Source organism: Caretta caretta, chromosome 4 (genome assembly GCF_965140235.1).
Source record: "Caretta caretta isolate rCarCar2 chromosome 4, rCarCar1.hap1, whole genome shotgun sequence".
NCBI classification, from domain to species: domain Eukaryota; kingdom Metazoa; phylum Chordata; order Testudines; family Cheloniidae; genus Caretta; species Caretta caretta.
In genome coordinates this window covers 29,569,082-29,588,600 of record NC_134209.1, presented here as the reverse complement: position 1 = coordinate 29,588,600, position 19,519 = coordinate 29,569,082, and the positions used below count along the sequence as shown (strand labels likewise).

Genomic DNA, 19,519 nt, shown 5'->3' with positions numbered 1-19,519 from the left:
TCTCGCGTACCCTTTCAAATGCATCCTGAACAATAGTGGAGCTCTGAAAAATTGTTCTGAAATTTGCCAGCTGCTTACTAGCAACTATAGCAGGACTTGTCAGTGCAAATTGAACAGTGAAAAACAGATGCTATTATTTAATACAGCTGTCCTTCAAAATGTGATCAACTGCACATGTTTATCTTCCCTTTCTCTCCCCCTGTCTTACTCTGCTTTTCAGATTATCAGTTTATTAAATGTCTTCACACCACAGAAATCTCTGGAGGAATTCCAGGATGTGTAAGTAACACGGGCAGTAATTACACTAAAGCTTTAGAGGGAGGTGGGCCCTGGTATTGTATAGTGAACATACAAATCCCAGTATAATAAAAAGGATGAGCTCCTCTGGAAAATTATCTTGTGAAGATGATGCTTTAGATAGAATTTGAAAATGTAGACTGGTCTATTTTAGGTATGTATAAGGCACCTGTAACCTTTGTATCTAAGTGCTGGAAAAAACATGCCCGCAAAGCATGCTCATGGCTGTTCTTAGACAGGTAGTGTGGAGGAATATGAGCATCTACGAGGAAGTGTACTTTGTTCCTTTGTGTTATTGGTTTGCTCAGGAAATGTTGTTGTATAACTCTCTGAGCTGTGTGAGTGGTTTAAAAGGTGGCGATTCACTTTGAAATAATTTCCTGGTAAAGGAGACTGATGTGAAACATTTTTTCCCTTTGATATTTATTGTGGGATAACCTTGACTGTGTAAAATTTTTCTGCCTTGGGAAATAGTGGCGGCATGTGAGCTCCACTGAACTTTGTCTACAGCATGGGCACTACTGCATTTAATGAACTTGCCCTGAATCAAATTTCAGGTAGTCACAAATGTTGCTGTTTTATGTCAGCTAAATGGCTTCTGCCTTTCAGTCTATAGCACCTTGTTCCATATTGCAGTATCACAAAAGGAAGGGGTTAATAGCATTGTTTGGAGTCAGGCAAGTACTGTTCATGTGTTTGCACAAAGATCTGCTGCTCCATTGCAATAATCTTGTTATTTCAGTCCTCTGCAGAGAATTGGTGAGGTGAGCCTGAGTTAGGACGCTCACATATAAATCTAGATCTAGAGTCATCCCAAAGTTTGAGGGAGTTTGAATCCGGTGTTCCAGTTAAGGTCCATCTCTACTTAAGAATAAATGTCCCTTAGGAACTGAGCTGGTGGGTTAATGTATTAACCTATCACTTCTGGAGGACTGAGTTAAAATCTGATTAAGACTATCACTCAATCTTATTCAGCAAAAGCACAGTGTACAGTCAGATTAGTTAATTGGCATTAAAACCATATGGGCTCACCCAGTCTTACAAACACTTCAAACAAATTTATTGTGGCAATATATAGTTACCCTTCCTACCTCTTCCATCAGTCCAGTGATCTCTGGAAGAAATCTTCTGATCAAATTGCGATAGCCATTTCTCATGAGAAAAGGCTCACAGTTTGGTGCATGTGGCGTCAGCATGTTGGAGGATCCTGCTGCCTTGTGTGCCCAGGTAGAGCACAGTCACCGTGCTGTGGAGTGTGCCAGGTAATCCTTGATACTCCAAGGATGTCAATGGGCCATTCTTGGAATGCTGCAATGGGAGACAAGTCACAGAATGGTTCAAGTATTACTGAGCTCTGTGCTGGGGCTCAGGTGAATGGTCAGTTCAAAACCTTTTCTCCATCTGTGTTACCATCTCACAGTGGAAATAAAAAAGAAGCAGACTGTGAAGAGAGAGAAGTGAATGTTGATAATTGCACAGAAGTTACTAGAAGCTCCATGCCTGCGCAGGCAATAATGGTATGACTTTACTCTCCTATCTAGTTACCTGGTAATGGAGTTGATGGATGCCAACTTGTGCCAGGTGATTCAGATGGAATTAGACCATGAACGAATGTCTTACCTGCTCTACCAAATGCTGTGTGGGATCAAGCACCTTCACTCTGCGGGAATCATTCACAGGGTAAGGGGACTGCACTTTGAAGGACAAGATAGTTATTGTTGTTAAAAATCTTGGTCATGTCAACATGGAAACTTTGTGAGTCAACCCCTTCATCAAGACCCAGCCTTCTGAATGTAAATATTGAAACTTATCTGTCAACAGCCTACATGTCGGGCAAGTTAGCTGCATGGTTGTATGTTAGGGATGAGGACGTTTGTCAAGTTAATAATCAAAAAGAGAAAAGGAAAAGGGGAATGAGCCCTAGGTAGTATAAGACACACAAGTGATTATGATTATTGGAGAAGGAGGCGATAACTTCACTTTTCCTAAAACTGTCACTAGCTGTCTGTAGGCTGACAGTTTAAACTCATGTAACCCATAGTGCATTAAAATGCTATAAACTGATGGTGTCCAAACTGTGGTCCATGAATCATTTGGTGGGGTTCCACGGAGAACTGTCTGGTCATATTTAATTGGTTCTCCTTGTTTTCATTTGCTTAAATGCATGAAAAGACTGGTAAACATATGTTAAGTACATTCCCAACATTATTTTTCCGTGTAAGCAATTGCTGTAGTTGCCACAGGAGTGAATGAGAAGATAGGTGGTCTGTGCAATTGTTGATACTAGAGTAAATGGTCCATGCAAATGTGAACAGGATGGGAGGTGGTCCAGCTGACCCTGAATGCATGGGAAAATGTCCATGAGACAACCTTTCTCTTAAGATGTGTTCCACATTATGAAAATAGCCTGGGAACCTCTGCTCAAAAAACAGTAATTTTTATGGCACAGTGGGCACTGCCCCACTCAGAATAAAGTGCAAACAAACAAAATATTTCATCACCCTGATTCTATAAGCCTTTTAGAGCTATTAATTTAACAGCAGAATGCTTCCATCATCCAGAGAAAAGTATTCATAGTTTCGAAGGCCAGAAGGCACCATTGTGATCATCTGCTCTGATCTCCTGTATAACACAGGTTATAAAACTCCTCAGAATAATTACTTTTGAACTACAGCATATCTTTAAAAAGTCTAGATTTAAAAGTTATCACTGATGGAAAATCCACCATGACCCTTGGTACATTGTTTCAATGGTTAATTACCATCACTGTTAAAAAACTATGCCTTATTTCTAGTAAGAATTTTTCTAGCTTCAGCTTCCAGCCATTAGGTCACGTTATATCTTTGTTGGCTAAATTGAGGAGCCCATTATCAAATATTTATTCCCCATGTAAGTACTAGAAGTACTGTGATCAAGTCATCCCTCAGTCTTCTCTTTGTTAAGCAAAATAGATGGAGATCCTTCAGGCTGTCACTGGGAAAGGCATGTTTTCTAATCATTTAATCATTCCCTGACTTCTCTGAAATTTCTCCAGTTTATCAGCAGCATCCTTGATGGAAGCAAGCTGTTTGAAGGATCTGGACTATAAGACTAGAGCACACGTTCCAATAGGGGGTGCCAAAGCAACAACAGGATTCAGAGGCAGGCTAAAAAGTGAATGACTGCACATGTAGCTGTGGAGCAGTGAAGTGTTTAGAGGTCCACCCAAAGCATGGATCCAGATCGCCAGTGTGCATAGATGGCAGTCATGTCTGTTTTCCTTTGTCTCTCTTGCAGGACTTAAAACCAAGTAATATTGTGGTAAAGTCCGATTGCACGTTGAAGATTCTGGACTTTGGACTGGCCAGGACTGCAGGCACCAGCTTCATGATGACTCCCTATGTGGTGACACGTTATTACAGAGCACCAGAGGTCATCTTGGGAATGGGCTACAAGGAGAATGGTAGGGCTGAACCTCAATAGCAAAGACTATGTGGCCTGCAGGGCGAGGGCTACTTTGACAATTTATGGGCACAAGGAGAGGGAAATAATTGCAGTAAAGAACACCTTGAATTTAAACATTTTAACATTTTAAATTTTAACATTAGATCTGACTTTTCCCAGTATTACAATCAAACTGCAATAACTGATGGTACTTGTGGTGCAATTTGCATTGAATTTAACTACATGGTATATCGCAAGTTAACAACCTGTGATTGACCAGCGCTCCCTTGAGCAGCTGAAGAAGCCCTTTCTGACTAAAGTGTGTACCCATAAAGGCTGCTGTGACCCAGAAACATTATGGGAATTGTTAGGGTTGCCAAATGGATGAAATAATCTAACGCCAGCTCTTTTGAGTCTCAGACCTCTTCTAGTGAGGAGGAAAGAAGAGATGGGACTAAACCAAATTTGGAATCCAAACATTCCCAAATGTTTCAAGATGCAGACCCAGATTTGAATCTCAAGAGTAGCTTCTATATGTATAATAGGCTGAACTAACATCCCAGACTCTAACAACCTGCTGTTAGGTATACAAGATCTAGAGCTCAATTGTGCAGCTTGAGCCCATCTTTAGTGGAAAGAGAAGGGAGGAAGAGGAGGAAACTGAACTACTTTTCTGCTGTTTCACTGGTATGTAATCCTTCTAGCTGTAGGTAGAGGGCTCTGCTGTGAAAAATCTACTGGTGGTGTCTCTGTCTGTCATTGGACAGGTTCTGGGATGAAGGTAGAGCTACCATATCACAGAGGAGCCTATAAGAGTTCATTGTAGGAGAGATAAAGGGAAAGCATTATCAAATACGTAGGTCTTGTTCTATAACATAATTGAACATTATAACTGTCTAGGTGTCAGGTAGACCAGGCTGGAAAGAAGAGTAGGAAATGTAGTGGAAAAAAGTCTATTATTATACTATTTCTGATGCCAAAGCAATCTCCCTGTTAGATGAAGAGATCTTTTCAATGACCAATGTAATGGGAAAGTAGCAGAAGCTCAAAACTATTTTAGTTTAAGTTGGAGAACCAAATTAACATGCAGTAGAATTTGAAGTAATACTGACAGCATTCTTCAGCGGACAATGACCTTGTATGCTTGGTTTTTTAGATGGATTTCTTTACTCAAGTGATAATACAGGCATGCTCATAACACATCTGTAAGCTATTTCATTACATGAATTGCTGGTAATATTCATGGATTCACAATGCAGGTTTTAATACGGTAGTTAGTAATTAGGAAAAAATGAGCACAAGTGCTAAATATGTTTCACCCTGGCTTTCTCATAAACTTAGTGCCTCCAAAAATCTTTACTGGGATCAACACACATGTCATCATTACCTAATCTAAATATTAGGTTCTTTTTATTCCAAAATGAGTTGCTCAGGCTTTGTGTGGTTCTCACACAAAATGGAATTGTTAATGAGTTTGCTGTGTTTGACACAGCAGAGAAATTTCCTCTGGTTTCATGCTATTATTGTGGCATCTGGACAAATTTTGGGGAACTTTTGTCATCAAGTGAAAGACAGATTTGCGGAGGTACTCAGAATGTGTGCAACCCTCAAAGGGGCTGATCTAGTGCCCTAGAAGTTAATGGAGAGATTCCCATTAATGTCAATGGGCCATGGATCAGGTTCAAAGAGAGCAAGGAGCTTTTCTCTTTCAATTGAGCAAGATAAAATAGGCAAACATTTAAAAAAATAAAATAAATTTGAAAACAATGAATAAAGGAAACATGGATCAGCAAACCTGAGGAGCTGATGTGTATGAGGGATCTGATCCGGGTCTCAGTGAAGTCAATGGGAAAGATTGTTCTGTGCACCTCTGCTCAAGCCTGTGCTGCTGTACTACATGAGCTTCCCCACTTTTTTCTCCCCACTTTGTATGCTGACTATGAAGATTGTTCACTGCTTTCATTTTCTCTCTGCACCTGATTGGCTAACGATGCATAGTTTGCACCATTTTGCTGCACTTACCTTGGAAGGACCCAAAATTACCACAAAGAAGAAAACTCTAACCCCACCTCAGGCATGCTTTAGCTGTCCTGTGCCCCCAGTACCTCTACCCTCCTTTCCCAGATGAAACATTTCACCCTTATTTTGTTTTACCAACAAAAACAAAAGTTTTGGTTTGTTTGTTTTTATTTTGTTTTTTAAAGGAGGAAAAAGGGAGAAGAAAAAGAGGAGAAATTGGTTATACATTACAAAAAATTATCGTAAAACAAGGATTTGAAGTTGGGAAAATATGGCATGTTCTTGAAAATAGATTTTTCTTCACCATTCAGAGTGCTGATCCTTTCTTTCTTTGCACTCTGTATCCTCAAGTATCTGTCTTTTTTTCCCCCTCCTTGTACAATTTCAAGGAAGAAAAACCCCACCTAAACCAAACAGATGAGCAACAGTGCACACACTGCATCCAGTACGTGAAGTCAGGATGGGAAGCATGGAAGCATAGAAACCTTCATAAGATATGCTGGTATTCACTCTATGCAGCATTCTGCATTTCAATACCTATACAGTATCCAGGATAGGCAGTGTATTCCAGACTTTGTGTTCTTTCCTCTACATAGAGATGGATCTTGCAGCAGGAGTTTGGACTACTGAGTGACTGTAGGATAGTGTCCAGACCTGCAGTCCTTACTTTTGTTCCAGTTAGGACAGCTAGTGTGAGTGAGGACTGCAGGTTCAGATTCAGTCCTGCAGTAATAAACCCATAAACTGGCCCAAAAGGCCAAGTAGGAGGTGATTCCAGATGATCACTAGCTTTTTTTTTTTAAAGTAAAGATTTGGGTTTTTATTCTCTGCCATTGTATTTTTCCCACCCACTAAGTGCAGTTTGTCCTTGCAGACCCAACACAGCTGGGATTGCGTCTCTGTTTTTACTTTCTGGCTAGCTTTGTGTCTTTTTACCCTGTGGGTTCCACACAATCTCAGGAGCAGGATGAGGTAAAACGAGAGAGCTCCCCTTCAAGTTCATGCCTTCCTTTTTCACGTGTATTAGAAAGCATAGTAGTAAGCCCTCCTCTGAAACCCCCTGGATGGTTTTAACATAGATTAGACATGCTTTCAGCTGATTAGTTTCCAACACATGAAGCCTGCTTGTGAGTTCATTGGGTCTAGGTGCATTTTTCATGTTGCCTGAATCAGAAAGAGACTGTATTGAACCTCTGTTGGTTTTCCTGTGAAAAAAGGTGCATATTTTTATTTCAGTTAGTGTAACAAAAACTCTGACAACGCTGATATTTCAAATATTTTTCCAATTTTACTGAGCCTGATGGTGCTTTTATCTATTTACTTATTTTAGCGTTTGGTGGGAGGAGAAAAAACTGTACTATTCTGATCAACCTGCTCTTTTTCCCCTCCTTTAGGAGTGAAGTGTCTTAGTTAACTTTGCTTTTTTTCCCCCTTCTACACTTCCCTGTCTCTGCTGTTCTAGTGGATATATGGTCTGTGGGATGCATTATGGGAGAAATGGTTCGCCACAAAATCCTCTTTCCGGGAAGGGACTGTATCCTTGTGCCATTTGCTGCAGTTTCACCTATTTATTTATTCCTCTCCTTCATCCCATCCCCTCTTAAACATATAATAAATATACCAGGACTGTAAGGATAGAAGCAAAAAGTTGAATATAAGAGGTATGAGTAAATTTGAGGGGGAATAACCCAATTCATGAAATGAACAAAAAATAAAGAAATCAAAATGGAAAAAGAGATACAAGCTGAATTATTTCAATCCAATCTTCTTCTTTTATTATTATTTTAAAATCTTTAGTCCTCCTGTTTTATGTAAAAAGTGTGTATGCCATATAAGAAAGAATACAGAAAACAAATGTTTAGCATACCTTATTGATTACCCTTTCACACAAAAAACAAAACACCCTGTCCTGGCCTGTCCAATCCTGTAAATCTGTTTTTCTGCTTTACTGTTTTGGAAATGGTAACTTCATGATGTTTGTGGTGACATCATAATCTTTTGCTCGCTAATGCATCATTGATATGGATTCATCTCGATGCTGTATGGGCTCAAAGTTGAGTCGATACAACATTTTTTTTTCTAAAATTTTTTGACTTGCCCACTTTAAAACAACCGTATATCTGGTTTTATCTCCAAATTTGCCTGAAATCAGATTCCTGTTGATTTGAAAATGGACTTTCCTTCACTTGCATGAGGTCTGTGTCCCTCTCTGTCTTGATCATCTAAGCTTGGATGATATTCTTTTTACCACCTCTGAGGCGGTGAAAGTAATATTAGAAAATGAAAACAAAGGAGGGGGTGGCTTTTGACTTGGCAAAGGCTAAGCTAGAGGACCTGCCTGGGGTATATGAGACGTGTGGGGAAATGTATTTGTGCCCATCAGAATAAAAATGCAATAACATAACACATGTTCTGTTTTCCAAAAAGGGGGATTAATTATGACAGGTTGACAGAAGGAAACCATAAAAATCTGGCATCAGAAGATATTGGCAGTTAGTATGGATTAAAAAACCCTATTTTTAAAGACATAAGGTCATAGGCACTAATTATTTTTGCTGACTCTCAAGTGATTCATGTAGTGTTTAACAAAGTTACATATGGATCTTGCAATTGGATTTATGTGGAAGGAGCCCCATGGAAGGCAATAACATACAGGTGTACAAATGAATCCAGTTGCAGAACTGGGACTTTACAACAGTCATATATGATTTTCCCCCACGTGCATTCAATAGGGAATCTGCAGATATTATTATCTCCTACTTGCCAAGGAGAAAATAGCAAAGATATTAATGGCTGCTATTGTATTCTCCTTGATTAAAGTAGACTGGAATGTGAAAACCTGAGACACACACACACAAAAAGAGACTTTGGATCACTGTTTAGAATTATTTTTAGTTGATTTTGGAGTCTCATCCTGAAAGGTGCTGAGTGCTTCCTGTGAAGTACCGGGTATCTTCCACATTCAGTGAAGTCAATGGAAGTTAAGAGTGTAGTGCACCTTCAAGTTGCAGCTAGCAGATCATTGTGGCTTTTCCAGTTTTATGGTGGTATCAAGGAGTCATTGTTAATTTTTATCAATTTCTGTTGCTGTTTTCTCCGACTTTCTTAAGGTACATGATGCCTAATTCAACTATTTATCAAATCTCAGGGGCCCAATCCAATGTCCATTGCATTCACTGGGAGTGTTTCTGAAGTCAATGAACAAGAGATCAGATTCAGTTTTTAGTTCATTAATCAACTGGAAAATAGTAAAAAAAAAAAAATTGCAAAGGAAAAATATAATACGATAGTTGATTGCAGCTCTTTTTTTCCATCAACAAACAGGATGCTACAGTCATGTCTTTCTGCCTATTTGTAACAATCCATTTAAAAAACATAAATCCCAAACTTTTTTCAACACGACTCTTACTGTGGTGCTTTCATCTGGCTATGTCAAAGTCACCCTTATTAGTGTCTGATTGTTCTTTTTCAGCGGATAGCCAGAGAATATTAAGAAGGAAATCTTTCACCATCCAAATGTTCATTAAAATCATCTGAAGATGTGAGAAAAAAGATAGTTGATGATTTGTATGGCTCTCCACCCAAAGCCTGAGGCAAACTGTGGGATAGACCTGCTGTTTTACATCATTGGAAATTGCCTCCCCAAAAAAGTTAATTTACTGTGACCCTTTCAAAGCCAGCATTAATCACCCTAGTTTCTTTGGGGGTGGAGAGGGGAGTTTTTTGTCAGGTGACTTGCGGGAGGGGGAGAAAAAATGCAGTGTATAAACTCATTCCCAAGATATTTATTTGTTAATCGATCTGAACCAAAGAAGAATAATAAGAGTTTTCAGTGTCAGAAAGCCTGGATTGTGCGTGTGTCTGAGGTTCTTTTTTTCCTCCTCTGTTTGGTCAAACTGTTTGAATGGGCAGGTCCAGTCCAGCTTCTAGATACAGTAAGTCCCTGAAAAGCACTTACGCAGCAGCAGAAACCTCATCAAAAGCCTTCTTAACAAAACTTTTCTTGCAGCGCCTTAGGGCCTTTCTGACGATATTAAGTCCTCCAGCTGAAAGGGGTATCTCTCTCTATAGAAATATAAATCTTTATTTCTTTGTAATCGCTAAAGGGAATGGCTATTGTGTTTGGTTTTCTGTAGGTCCATGAGGCTGTCTCATTTGTAGCTTGGAACAGGAACCCACAATTGTACTGGCACAATAAACACAGAAGATTGAGAGCTGCTGGCAAGTTTGAAGAAAAGGCAGGTTTAAATATCTAGGCATCCCAAAGCAGAATAACCATTGAATTGGGTCTATTGGTCTATTAAAGCTTGCATGGAAATTAAAGAACATGGAGGACAGATTGTAGACTAATTGATGTTTATTGTTGATGAGCTATTTGTAGGTGACTTTGGAAAAAGTCCTAAATTCCACATAGATGTCAAGGTAATATTCTCATCCCAAGGGCTATGGTTGTATGCACATGACTTCAGTTAGTGTTAATGGAAGTTATGCATCAAAATGAGAATATGTCTCCCAGATTTATTACCAAATGTAATAATCAAAACTAGGCAATCTCATGAAAGAGAAATCCAGCTTTTGACATATTTCCAGCCTGAGTTGCAGACCAAAATGTTTCAGAAAATGTGTCTAATCAAATCCTGAGGTTCTTCCTCAGTTTTTACTCAGTTCTTTCTCCTAATTAAGTCAGTAAGAGTTTGCTTGAGTAAGGACTTAATTTAAAAAAAAAAGAGTAAGGACCTTAGGATATAGTCAAGTCTGAACTCTTGGAAGCTGCGAAAACTAGACAGAACCTCTGAAACCTCTTGTGGTTCCCAAACTCTAGTTTCAGGTCTGGCTAGCAAAATCTCATAAGATTTCAGTACAATGATAGGAAATGCACTTTGTGCACTATGTAATGGAAGCAAAACATGAAACATTATGTGAACTCAGTTATTTTTAAATGAGAGATTTAAATGAGAGCCTTACACAGATAATAGGGGTTGAAACCCAGACTGACATCACACAGACAGACACCCACACTCATTCCTTCAAGGATTCTTTGTTGAAATATTAATTCTCACTTGGACTTGTTTTATTTCCCCCAGTGTTGGAACATTTATTTTCTATAGTAGGAAAGTGACACAGTTTATTTCTGGCATGAAAATGGCTCTAGTTTGAAGCGGGGTACGTGTGTGTGAGAGAGATTCCTGAAGAAGATCGAAGCTGAAATATTATTGTAGTTATGAATTGCTGTATTGAATTGCTCAGGACCATATTGTACCAGGCACTGTTGTTTTTTTTTTAAAAAAAAAGGCGGGGGGAACAAGGTTTCAGCCTTGAAAAGCTAACAATCTAAGACAAGACTTAAGTGAGAAAAGAGGATGAAGGTAGCAATAATAGGAATATGAGTTCAAACAGACTTATTGTATATAGCTATCATCACAGAGAGCCAGATTTTCAAAAGTGACCAGCTGACCAACTGTGGTCAGATTTTTGAGAAGAGCTCAGTTCCCATTTTAAGCATCTAAAATGAAGGAGCCAATTTTGCAAAATTACTCAGGATCCAGGAAGTGCTGCTGAGAATAATGAGTTAATAGATGGTGAAGTCTTCAAAAATCTGGCATATGCAATATTTTTCTTTGGTGAATTTATCTGTTTGGTTATGGATCATAATTATATTTACTTCTACAGGAATATACAGTAGAACCTCAGAATTACAAACACTTCGGGGATGGAGCTTGTTTGTAACTTTGAAATGTTCGTAACTCTGAACAAAACGATATGGTTGTAATTTCAAAAGTTTACAATTGATATTGACTTAATACAGCTTTGAAACTTTACTATGCAGAAGAAAAATGCTGTTTTCCCTTTTTTTAGTAGTTTACATTTAACACAGTCCTATACTGTACTTGGTTGGGTTTTTTTGTTGTTGTTGTTTTTGTTTTGGTCTCTGCTGCTGCCTGATTGTGGTGTATGGTGGACTGGTCAGTTCGTAACTCTGGTGTTCGTAACTCTGAGGTTCTACTGTACACGCAGAAAATACCACATACATTATAGTGATCAGTGTGATCTAAAAAATACTGTTACAAAAAGGAGTTGCCATCCATAGTTCTTGAAAGATGCAGTCAGAAGATCTGTATTTAGATAATGAGCGAGACTTAGGCAATTACAGTTGGTTAGTGGGTGAGGTTAGTGTTGTGAATGACAGTTTCTGATAAGCTTTTGTGTAAGAAATTATCTGTTCTTACCTTTGATGCAATTTCATGTTCAAAATTTATTGCTGCTATTTCTATTTGTTCAGCGTAGTATTTTTCTTTTTTAAAGACTTCTTTTGCTTAAAAGATCAGTAGCCATGAGACTTTAGTAAGGGGAGAGACTGAGAGTTTCAAAATGGCTGGCATGCTTCTCACAATTTGATCATTTGGTGGGTGTTGACTTATTGTTTGGATTTTATCTATTTATTGGCAGAGTTGGCTTGTGCATGCATCACTTTGAATTTGTATCCAGACACAAGCTTGGATATGGGGTTTTGGTTAGCGTGGGGACAGTTTGCGTTTCAGTAGTATTTTCTTTACATAATAGGTCATCTGGCTCCAATAGACATCAGTGAAATTTGCATCCATATAGATACTTGACCATTAACATTCCTTTAACTTTTTGGACTCAATATATATATATTCCATACATGTTTAGTTTAGTCAGTTATACACATGATATACATATATGTGCAGACTCATTGCTAAGGCTATGATTTAGTCATGGAGGTCATGGCAGTCACGGATTACGGTGACTTCTTGGGGTTCAGCTGTCAACAGCTGAAGCTGGGGCTGGAGCCGAGGCTGTGGCTGGAGCCAGGGCTATGCTCCCCTGCTCTGCGTTGGGGGCTGCAATCGAGACCATGTGCCCCAGCCCCAGAGCGTCCACCGGGGGCTCAAATGGGGCCATTTGCCTCTGCCCTGCAGTGCAGGTGGCACCCCTGCCCCCCTCAGGGGCTGCAGCCAGGGCCATGCACCCCTGCTCCATGTTGGGCTGCAGCCGGGGCTGTGCGTCCCTGCCCCACGTGAGGGGCTGCAGTGTCCCTGCCCGCCTCTGCCCCACATAGGGCGCTGCATCCGGGGCTGTGTGCCCCTGCCCCACGGTTTCCACAGTGGTCTGAAACCAGGGCTGTGTGCCTCTGCCCCATGGCTTGTATGATTATTTTTAGTAAAAGTCATGCACAGGTCATGGGCTCCATGAATTTTTGTTTGTTGCCCGTGACCTGTCCCTGACTTTTACTAAAAATAACCATGACAAAATTTTAGCCTTACTCATAGCCAAATCCTATGTGCAATCAAGTAAGTGGTTTGTACAGAGGGAAATCTCTGAATCTGGATTATCCCCAATAGCCTCGTAAATGGCAGTTGAGATAATCCATGGCTGCTTTTACAACACCAGCTTTAGAGGTTTTTGGATAGTGGATCTACGTAGCGGTGGCTCCAGCTGACAACCACCCATACTTCCCTTGTCCACTCACCAAGACTTTTCTGCACTGAAGGAGGTAGAACCCCCTGGAGCACAGCTCTGTAGGACATAGTGGTCTGGTCTGGGTGAACTCTCCATATCTTGCCTGTGCTCCTGCACAGCAGGCTCTCACCAAGATAGAACATGAGTCAGTGAGTCAGGGAGGAAACTGGTTGATGAGTTCCTGATTTAGAATGGAGAGTATTTTTAAAAAAAAGGTTTTTTGCACATCTGGTTGGGGTTTCATTTGGGACAGAGGTATTATTTCTTTCTTTCAGTTAGGGTTTCCTTTACATCAGCACTGGGTTTAATTAGCCTTGGTGTTTGCACTGTGAGCTATTCCAAAGAAACATTATCATAACAGCTTCTCTCTTTATGAGAATCAAATAATATAAATCTTAATAGATCCATTCTCCACTTTCTCCTAAGGAGATCAGGGTTATCTCTTACTTCTGGAGAAAGCCATTTCCCCATATAAATAGGGGAGACTTCACAAGTAATTTAGTCAAGTGGTGGTATAAACCAGAAAGGAGAGTATCTAATTTTTAGCTTTTAACTTTTAGTTTTTAATCATAAAACTAAGCTGGCAAGAAATTTTTATCTATTTGCAGTATTTTAGTGCTAGATGTTTTTCAAGGCACTATAAAAACTAGCACTACAATGCAAAGTGTTCGGTCTGCCTTTTAGCCAGGGTCCCATGTTGGCGGGCGAGTAGTGAGAGGAGGTGCGCTCTCCCAGCAGAAGCTCTAGGAGGCATAGTGGCTGAAGCAGGAGGATCACTTGGAGCTCTCGGAAACCAATGTTCTCCTTCAAAGGAGAGCACGCCCATTCCCCTCTGCACTGGCAAGCTCAATATATCTATATTGATTTATGGCAAATTTCTAGTCATGTTTTCTGATCTCGGTAATTAAGAGGCAGATTTTCAAAGGTATTTAAGTATCTGTTGATGCAGATGGACATCTACAGGGATTTTTCAGTCAGTGGGAGTTAGGTGCCCAATCTACTCAGGTACACTTTAAAATCTCACTTGGTGCCTATCTGCTGCTTTAGGCAGCTAAATACTATTGAAAATCTAGCCATTAGTGCCTACATGTGTCCATACACTTCAGCTTGCAGAGCTCAGATCATCTAGCTGCAGGGTTTAGAAGCACTTTCTGTGTTTTAAATTGCTTGCTTTGCGCTAGCTTTTTTTGTGAGCCTCAGAAGTATACATGGGCCTGATTCTCCACTCCATGACTCTGTTGTAACTTTACTGATGCTAACAGAGTTAGGCTGGTATAATAGAGTGGAGTTTCACAATCAGTGTATGAAAGGGATATAGGTAAAACATTGATTGTCAGGGCAACTAGGTACTTTAATTACCAAAATTAGTACATAAAACATGAATTTACCATGGATTATACATTATATTGTTTCATTTTTATTAATAAATGTATACGCATTTTTTATTAATATTGTGGAGAGAGAGGCTATTGAAAGATTCTCCATAGAGAAGATGAAATAATTAAAATATGCTTGGCTATAACCTCTGTGGCTCACAAAAAAAGCTAGTTCAAGGTAAGGCAGTTTAAAACAATACAGAAAGTGGTTCTAAACCCAACAGTTAGATGACCTGAGCTCTGCAAGCTGAAGAGTTGGGTTTAGACTACTTTTCATTGTATTTGGGTTAAGTGAGTGTTGGTTTAAATTGCTTGGCCCAGATGCTTTGCAGATTTACTCCCATTACAATGTTGTTGTTTTTTTCCCTGAGAGCTATAGATATACATTCAAGTACTCACTACTACAGCTTTCTGTGACTCACTAATGGACCAATCCTGAAGTCCTTCTACAGGAAAAACCTCGTCCTGAAGCCAATGGAAGCTTTTCCATTGAGTGTTGTAAGGTGGGCGCGCCAAGTGCTCAGAAACACCTTTGGGCTCGATTGAGCATATACAATGTGCTTTGTGCAAGAGGTGCTACGTGAGGTGCAGCTTCACAGGCCCAGGAGCAGCACAGGAAAGGAATCCTGCCATCTTCTCCTTCCTTGCTCCGGGGTGGGAGTAACAACCTACTGGCCCCTTATCAGATTGCATTCCCCCATGTCAGCTCAGCTGTGGTGGTAGGCACATTGGAGGGGCAGATCCAAATCTCTGCACGCTAGCTCAGGGGCAAAATAGTGAATGTGCAGAATGTGCTTAGCCCTCGGAGTTTGGAACCAAGCTTTGGAGAGAACACAGGGTGCGAGGCATGACACTCTCCCCCTTATCCCCATGCGTGGTTGTGTACGCAAGGCCACAATCAGGCCTTCTGTTAGTCTTGCAGCTCTACTGTGGATAAACTGTGACTGTGTTGAACTAAGGTGAACATCATCTTTTCTGAATTCCCAGCAGGTGACTGCTTTGAAGTACCTTGCTGAATCGAGGCCTGAAAGTAGAATATGGTCTTATGCTAGATTTGTTTGTATCCTGACAACTGTACATGCTAGAATTCACCATTACTAGTATCAAACTCAGAAGGTCTAAATTAACATTTTGTATTTCTTAAATTCCCTTAGACTTTCAGATACCAATTGCAGAGTGGGGAGATATAATTACTATGTATCAATGAATGTATAGTATATGTTGAGAGAAAGAGAGCGAGAGCTCTAAACCTATCAGGAAATCTGCAGCATTAATACTGTACCAATAAAATAAATTTGCATGCACCAAATCACCTGATTAAAATTTATAATCATTTTTATAGTGCAGGTGTAAATTTTTATAGGCTGAGGGTACTGAATCTTTTTTATTTTATGTAACTTTCTACCATATTTTTAAGAGGAATTTATTGAGGGAAAACTATCAAAGCAAACCGTCTGAAGCCCTTTGCTTGATGGGAACATAATTATTCAGCTCAGAGGTAAATGCAGTCTGCTCACAGTCTTAGTGTAGCCAAAGCTGTTCTCACACTATTATGTTGCATCCATTTACAGATCAGGAAACAGAAGTAGACAACAAAGTACACAAAACTTTTTGACCTCTATCATTGCCACTAAGCAATCAATTAATGTTTGTATTGTTTATATAGGACTAGTGTTGTGTATGGTGTTTCAAAGGCATAAAACAAGGCATGTCTTCTGCTCAGAAGACCTTATCCTCTAAGGTCTTAAGCATATATGGTATTGAGCACATGCAATCATCTGCTGAAGGTCCTCAACTCAATGGGAGTTGAGGGTGCTTGGTATCTCACAGGAGGCATTGAGCATCTTGTAGGATTGGATCCTAATTAAGACAGATAACTCAATAACTATATCATGGGGAAGGGACTGATAAGAGGGAGAGGCAATTATACAATCAGAGAGGAACACAGGCTAGGAGATCAGTATCTTCCACGGGAAGCAAATTGTAGAAGTAATTTTTGACTTTGTATGTTACTTTTTTGTTAACTTTTCCATGTTTTGTTTCAGTGTGTATTATTAAAGTTTAAAGAAATAGTGAGGTGACAGAAAAGGAGCAGGCTGTAGTGGAAAGATACCCAGGAGAAGTGAGGTTAGAAGGAAGAGAGAGCAAAGTAATTTTAATTTGATTTGCAGGAAGTAGGATGCTGCTCCAGACATAGAGGAAAGCATGAAAAAGGCACAGGGTTGTGAATGGGAGAAGGGAATGAAGGGAACATTATGGGAGAGGGGTGAGCAGAGTGGAGTGACCAGGAAAGAATGAGAGCAAAGATATAAGCAAGGACAGACCTATGTGAAGCCTTGAGGTTGAGGACTAGGAGTTTGAACTGGATTAAGAAAGAGATTGGGAGCCAGTGAAGAGATTCAAGAAGGGCAAAAGAGGAGGACATGTGAGGCTAACCCTTTAAAGGGCTTGCGTTTGCATTCATGCCTATAAAAGGGCTAAGGTTCGTAGAGCAGAAGGGAAGATGTTCTTATTGTTTTCTAAACCAGTTTGCCCATTCCCACCAAAATATCAAATGCCCCTGGGAGCATTGTCTTTCCAGCTCAGTGTGTTGGGCTCTGTGGTGTAGTGGGACCTGACGCAACACACTGCAGAATTACAGTGATTTTCCTTTTTAGTTGTATTAAAAAACAATAACCAGACCCCAGGTACTGTGTTATGGTTACAACATATGAGTACATAGTTATGGGATCTATCTTGAGATGTACCAGAGTTGCTATCAGCCAGTTCCACTCTACTGAGGACTGTGCTGGTTTTTCCCTTTGAAAGTTTCAAGTAAACAGCTGGATTCAGTTCTGTAGCTGAGACCATAGTCTCCAGTAAGCATGAAGAGCTGAAGAAGTATTTCCCAGCAGAACTCCTTCGAAGAAACCCCCTTTAAAATGGACTTGGAGAAGTGAACTTAGTGCACTGACAAGCATGTTCAGACTTCCTTGGATTGTTCCCAGAGTTCAGACCTCAGCACTTGTGTAAAATAGGTTTGGGCTGTTACATATTCTGGGCTATATATATGCAAATGAGCATAGCAAGCATCAGAGTTTGCCTCAGAAATCCCACAGCCAGCAGTGCTACAACAAGTAGCTATTCAAAGCAGGACAGTCTGTTTCCAGTTCTCAGTGGACAGGTATCTGCACTATTAAAATATAAACGATCACAAATGGGACTAAACTGGCCATCTCGGCAGAGGTGAAAAGGTGGAGTATAAAGCAGCCTCTTATTCTTTGTAGTGGTTCTTCTCCAGGGTCAGAGCTAAGGCACAGTGGCATGGCAATATGGGGAAAGATTGCACAGCTTCTCCCTGTCCTGTACCTGTTGTGGATAAACAGAGGACTCCCGGATCTGAGACTGTAGTGAGGGGTACCTTTTGTGACCATGACATTGACATTCTCTCCTCTCACCAGTTTTAACCAATGTAACTCCACTGAATTCAGTGGAGATAGTCTTGATTAATACAGGACTAAATTAAATTTAGGTCTCTCTACTACATGTTTGTATGGAGCCTAGTACCATGGAGCCTTGATCTCTAATTAGGGCTTCTGGACACTATTGTAATATACGTAACAATAAGGCTTTTAGCCTCAAGTGCCTTACTATTATTACACATATACAGTGACAAATTTAGGGTCTTATTAGGGATTTTAAAATCTCTTTATGAAAGAGAAAAAGGAAGCAAGAATCATAGACTTTAAGGTCAGAAGGGACCATTATGATCGTCTAGTCTGACCTCCTGCACAACGCAGGCCACAGAATCTCACCCATCCACTCCTGTAACAAACCCCTAACCTATGTCTGAGCTATTGAACTCCTCAAATCGTGGTTTAAAGACTTCAAGGTGCAGAGAATCCTCCAGCAAGTGACCTGTGCCCCATGCTACAGAGGAAGGCGAAAAACCCCCAGGGCCTCTGCCAATCTGCCCTGGAGGAAAATTCCTTCCCGACTCCAAATATGGCGATCAGCTAAACCCTGAGCATGTGGGCAAGACTCACCAGCCAGACACTCAGGAAAGAATTCTCTGTAGTAATTCAGATCCCACCCCATCTAACATCCCATCACAGGCCATTGGGCATATATACCGCTAATAGACAAAGATCAATTAATTGCCAAAATGAGGCTATCCCATCATACCATCTCCTCCATAAATTTATCAAGCTTAGTCTTGAAGACAGATATGTCTTTTGCCCCCACTGCTGCCCTTGGAGGGCTGTTCCAGAATGTCACTCCTCTGATGGTTAGAAACCTTCATCTAATTTCAAGTCTAAACTTCCTGGTGGTCAGTTTATATCCATTTGTTCTTGCATATCTTTTCTCCACAGACATTGGGTCAAATCCCAAGGTTTTCACCCAGTCTGTGTGGCATTGGAAATCTTATAAGAATTTCCTTCACAAAACTTCACAAGTAAAGTAGAATGCAAGGAATTCTTCCATTGCTGGCTTATAGTATGAAAAGAGTTTGCAATTAAACTGTTAGATGATTTTCCATAGACATAATTTTTAATGAACATTTTGCAACAATAACATGAGACAGAAATTTCTTAAGATAACAAATGTATTAATAATGATTGGACACACAACTGTTTACTCTTTCTTTTCCTGATATTGTGCATGTCATTCAGCTTGTTGTGATGGAAGCAGCAGTAATTAGTTCTCCTGGGTTTGCTTATTGCTACCAAGTAAGTAGCCATTTTTTGGTGCTGATAAAGCTTCTCAGATGCTAAGTAAAATTACAGGGAACCTTAAATACAGTCAGGATTAAGATTTCCACAATAAGTACATTTTCCTTACAAACCAAACCCACTTTAAGCTACTGCTACAAATTCAGAGTTGGCATGGAATCTTAAGGAGGAGTGAAACCAAACAACATGACATTGGTCTCTCCCCACACA

At 40.1% G+C, this 19,519-nt stretch overlaps 1 protein-coding gene across 23 annotated transcripts in view; it reads left to right on the top strand.

Moving 5' to 3' along the window:
• MAPK10 (mitogen-activated protein kinase 10) overlaps positions 1 to 19,519 on the top strand; it is a 299,605-nt gene that overhangs the window by 212,510 nt on the left and 67,576 nt on the right. For 17 of the 23 annotated variants that reach the window (XM_075127486.1, XM_075127483.1, XM_075127492.1 and 14 more), the window contains 4 exons: positions 221 to 279; positions 1,839 to 1,977; positions 3,574 to 3,739; positions 7,202 to 7,273. In XM_075127486.1, the coding sequence (XP_074983587.1) occupies positions 221 to 279; positions 1,839 to 1,977; positions 3,574 to 3,739; positions 7,202 to 7,273 (436 nt within the window). The remainder of the gene's footprint in view (positions 1 to 220; positions 280 to 1,838; positions 1,978 to 3,573; positions 3,740 to 7,201; positions 7,274 to 19,519) is intronic. The other 6 variants (XR_012668027.1, XM_075127494.1, XM_075127489.1 and 3 more) reach the window with 1 other exon arrangement.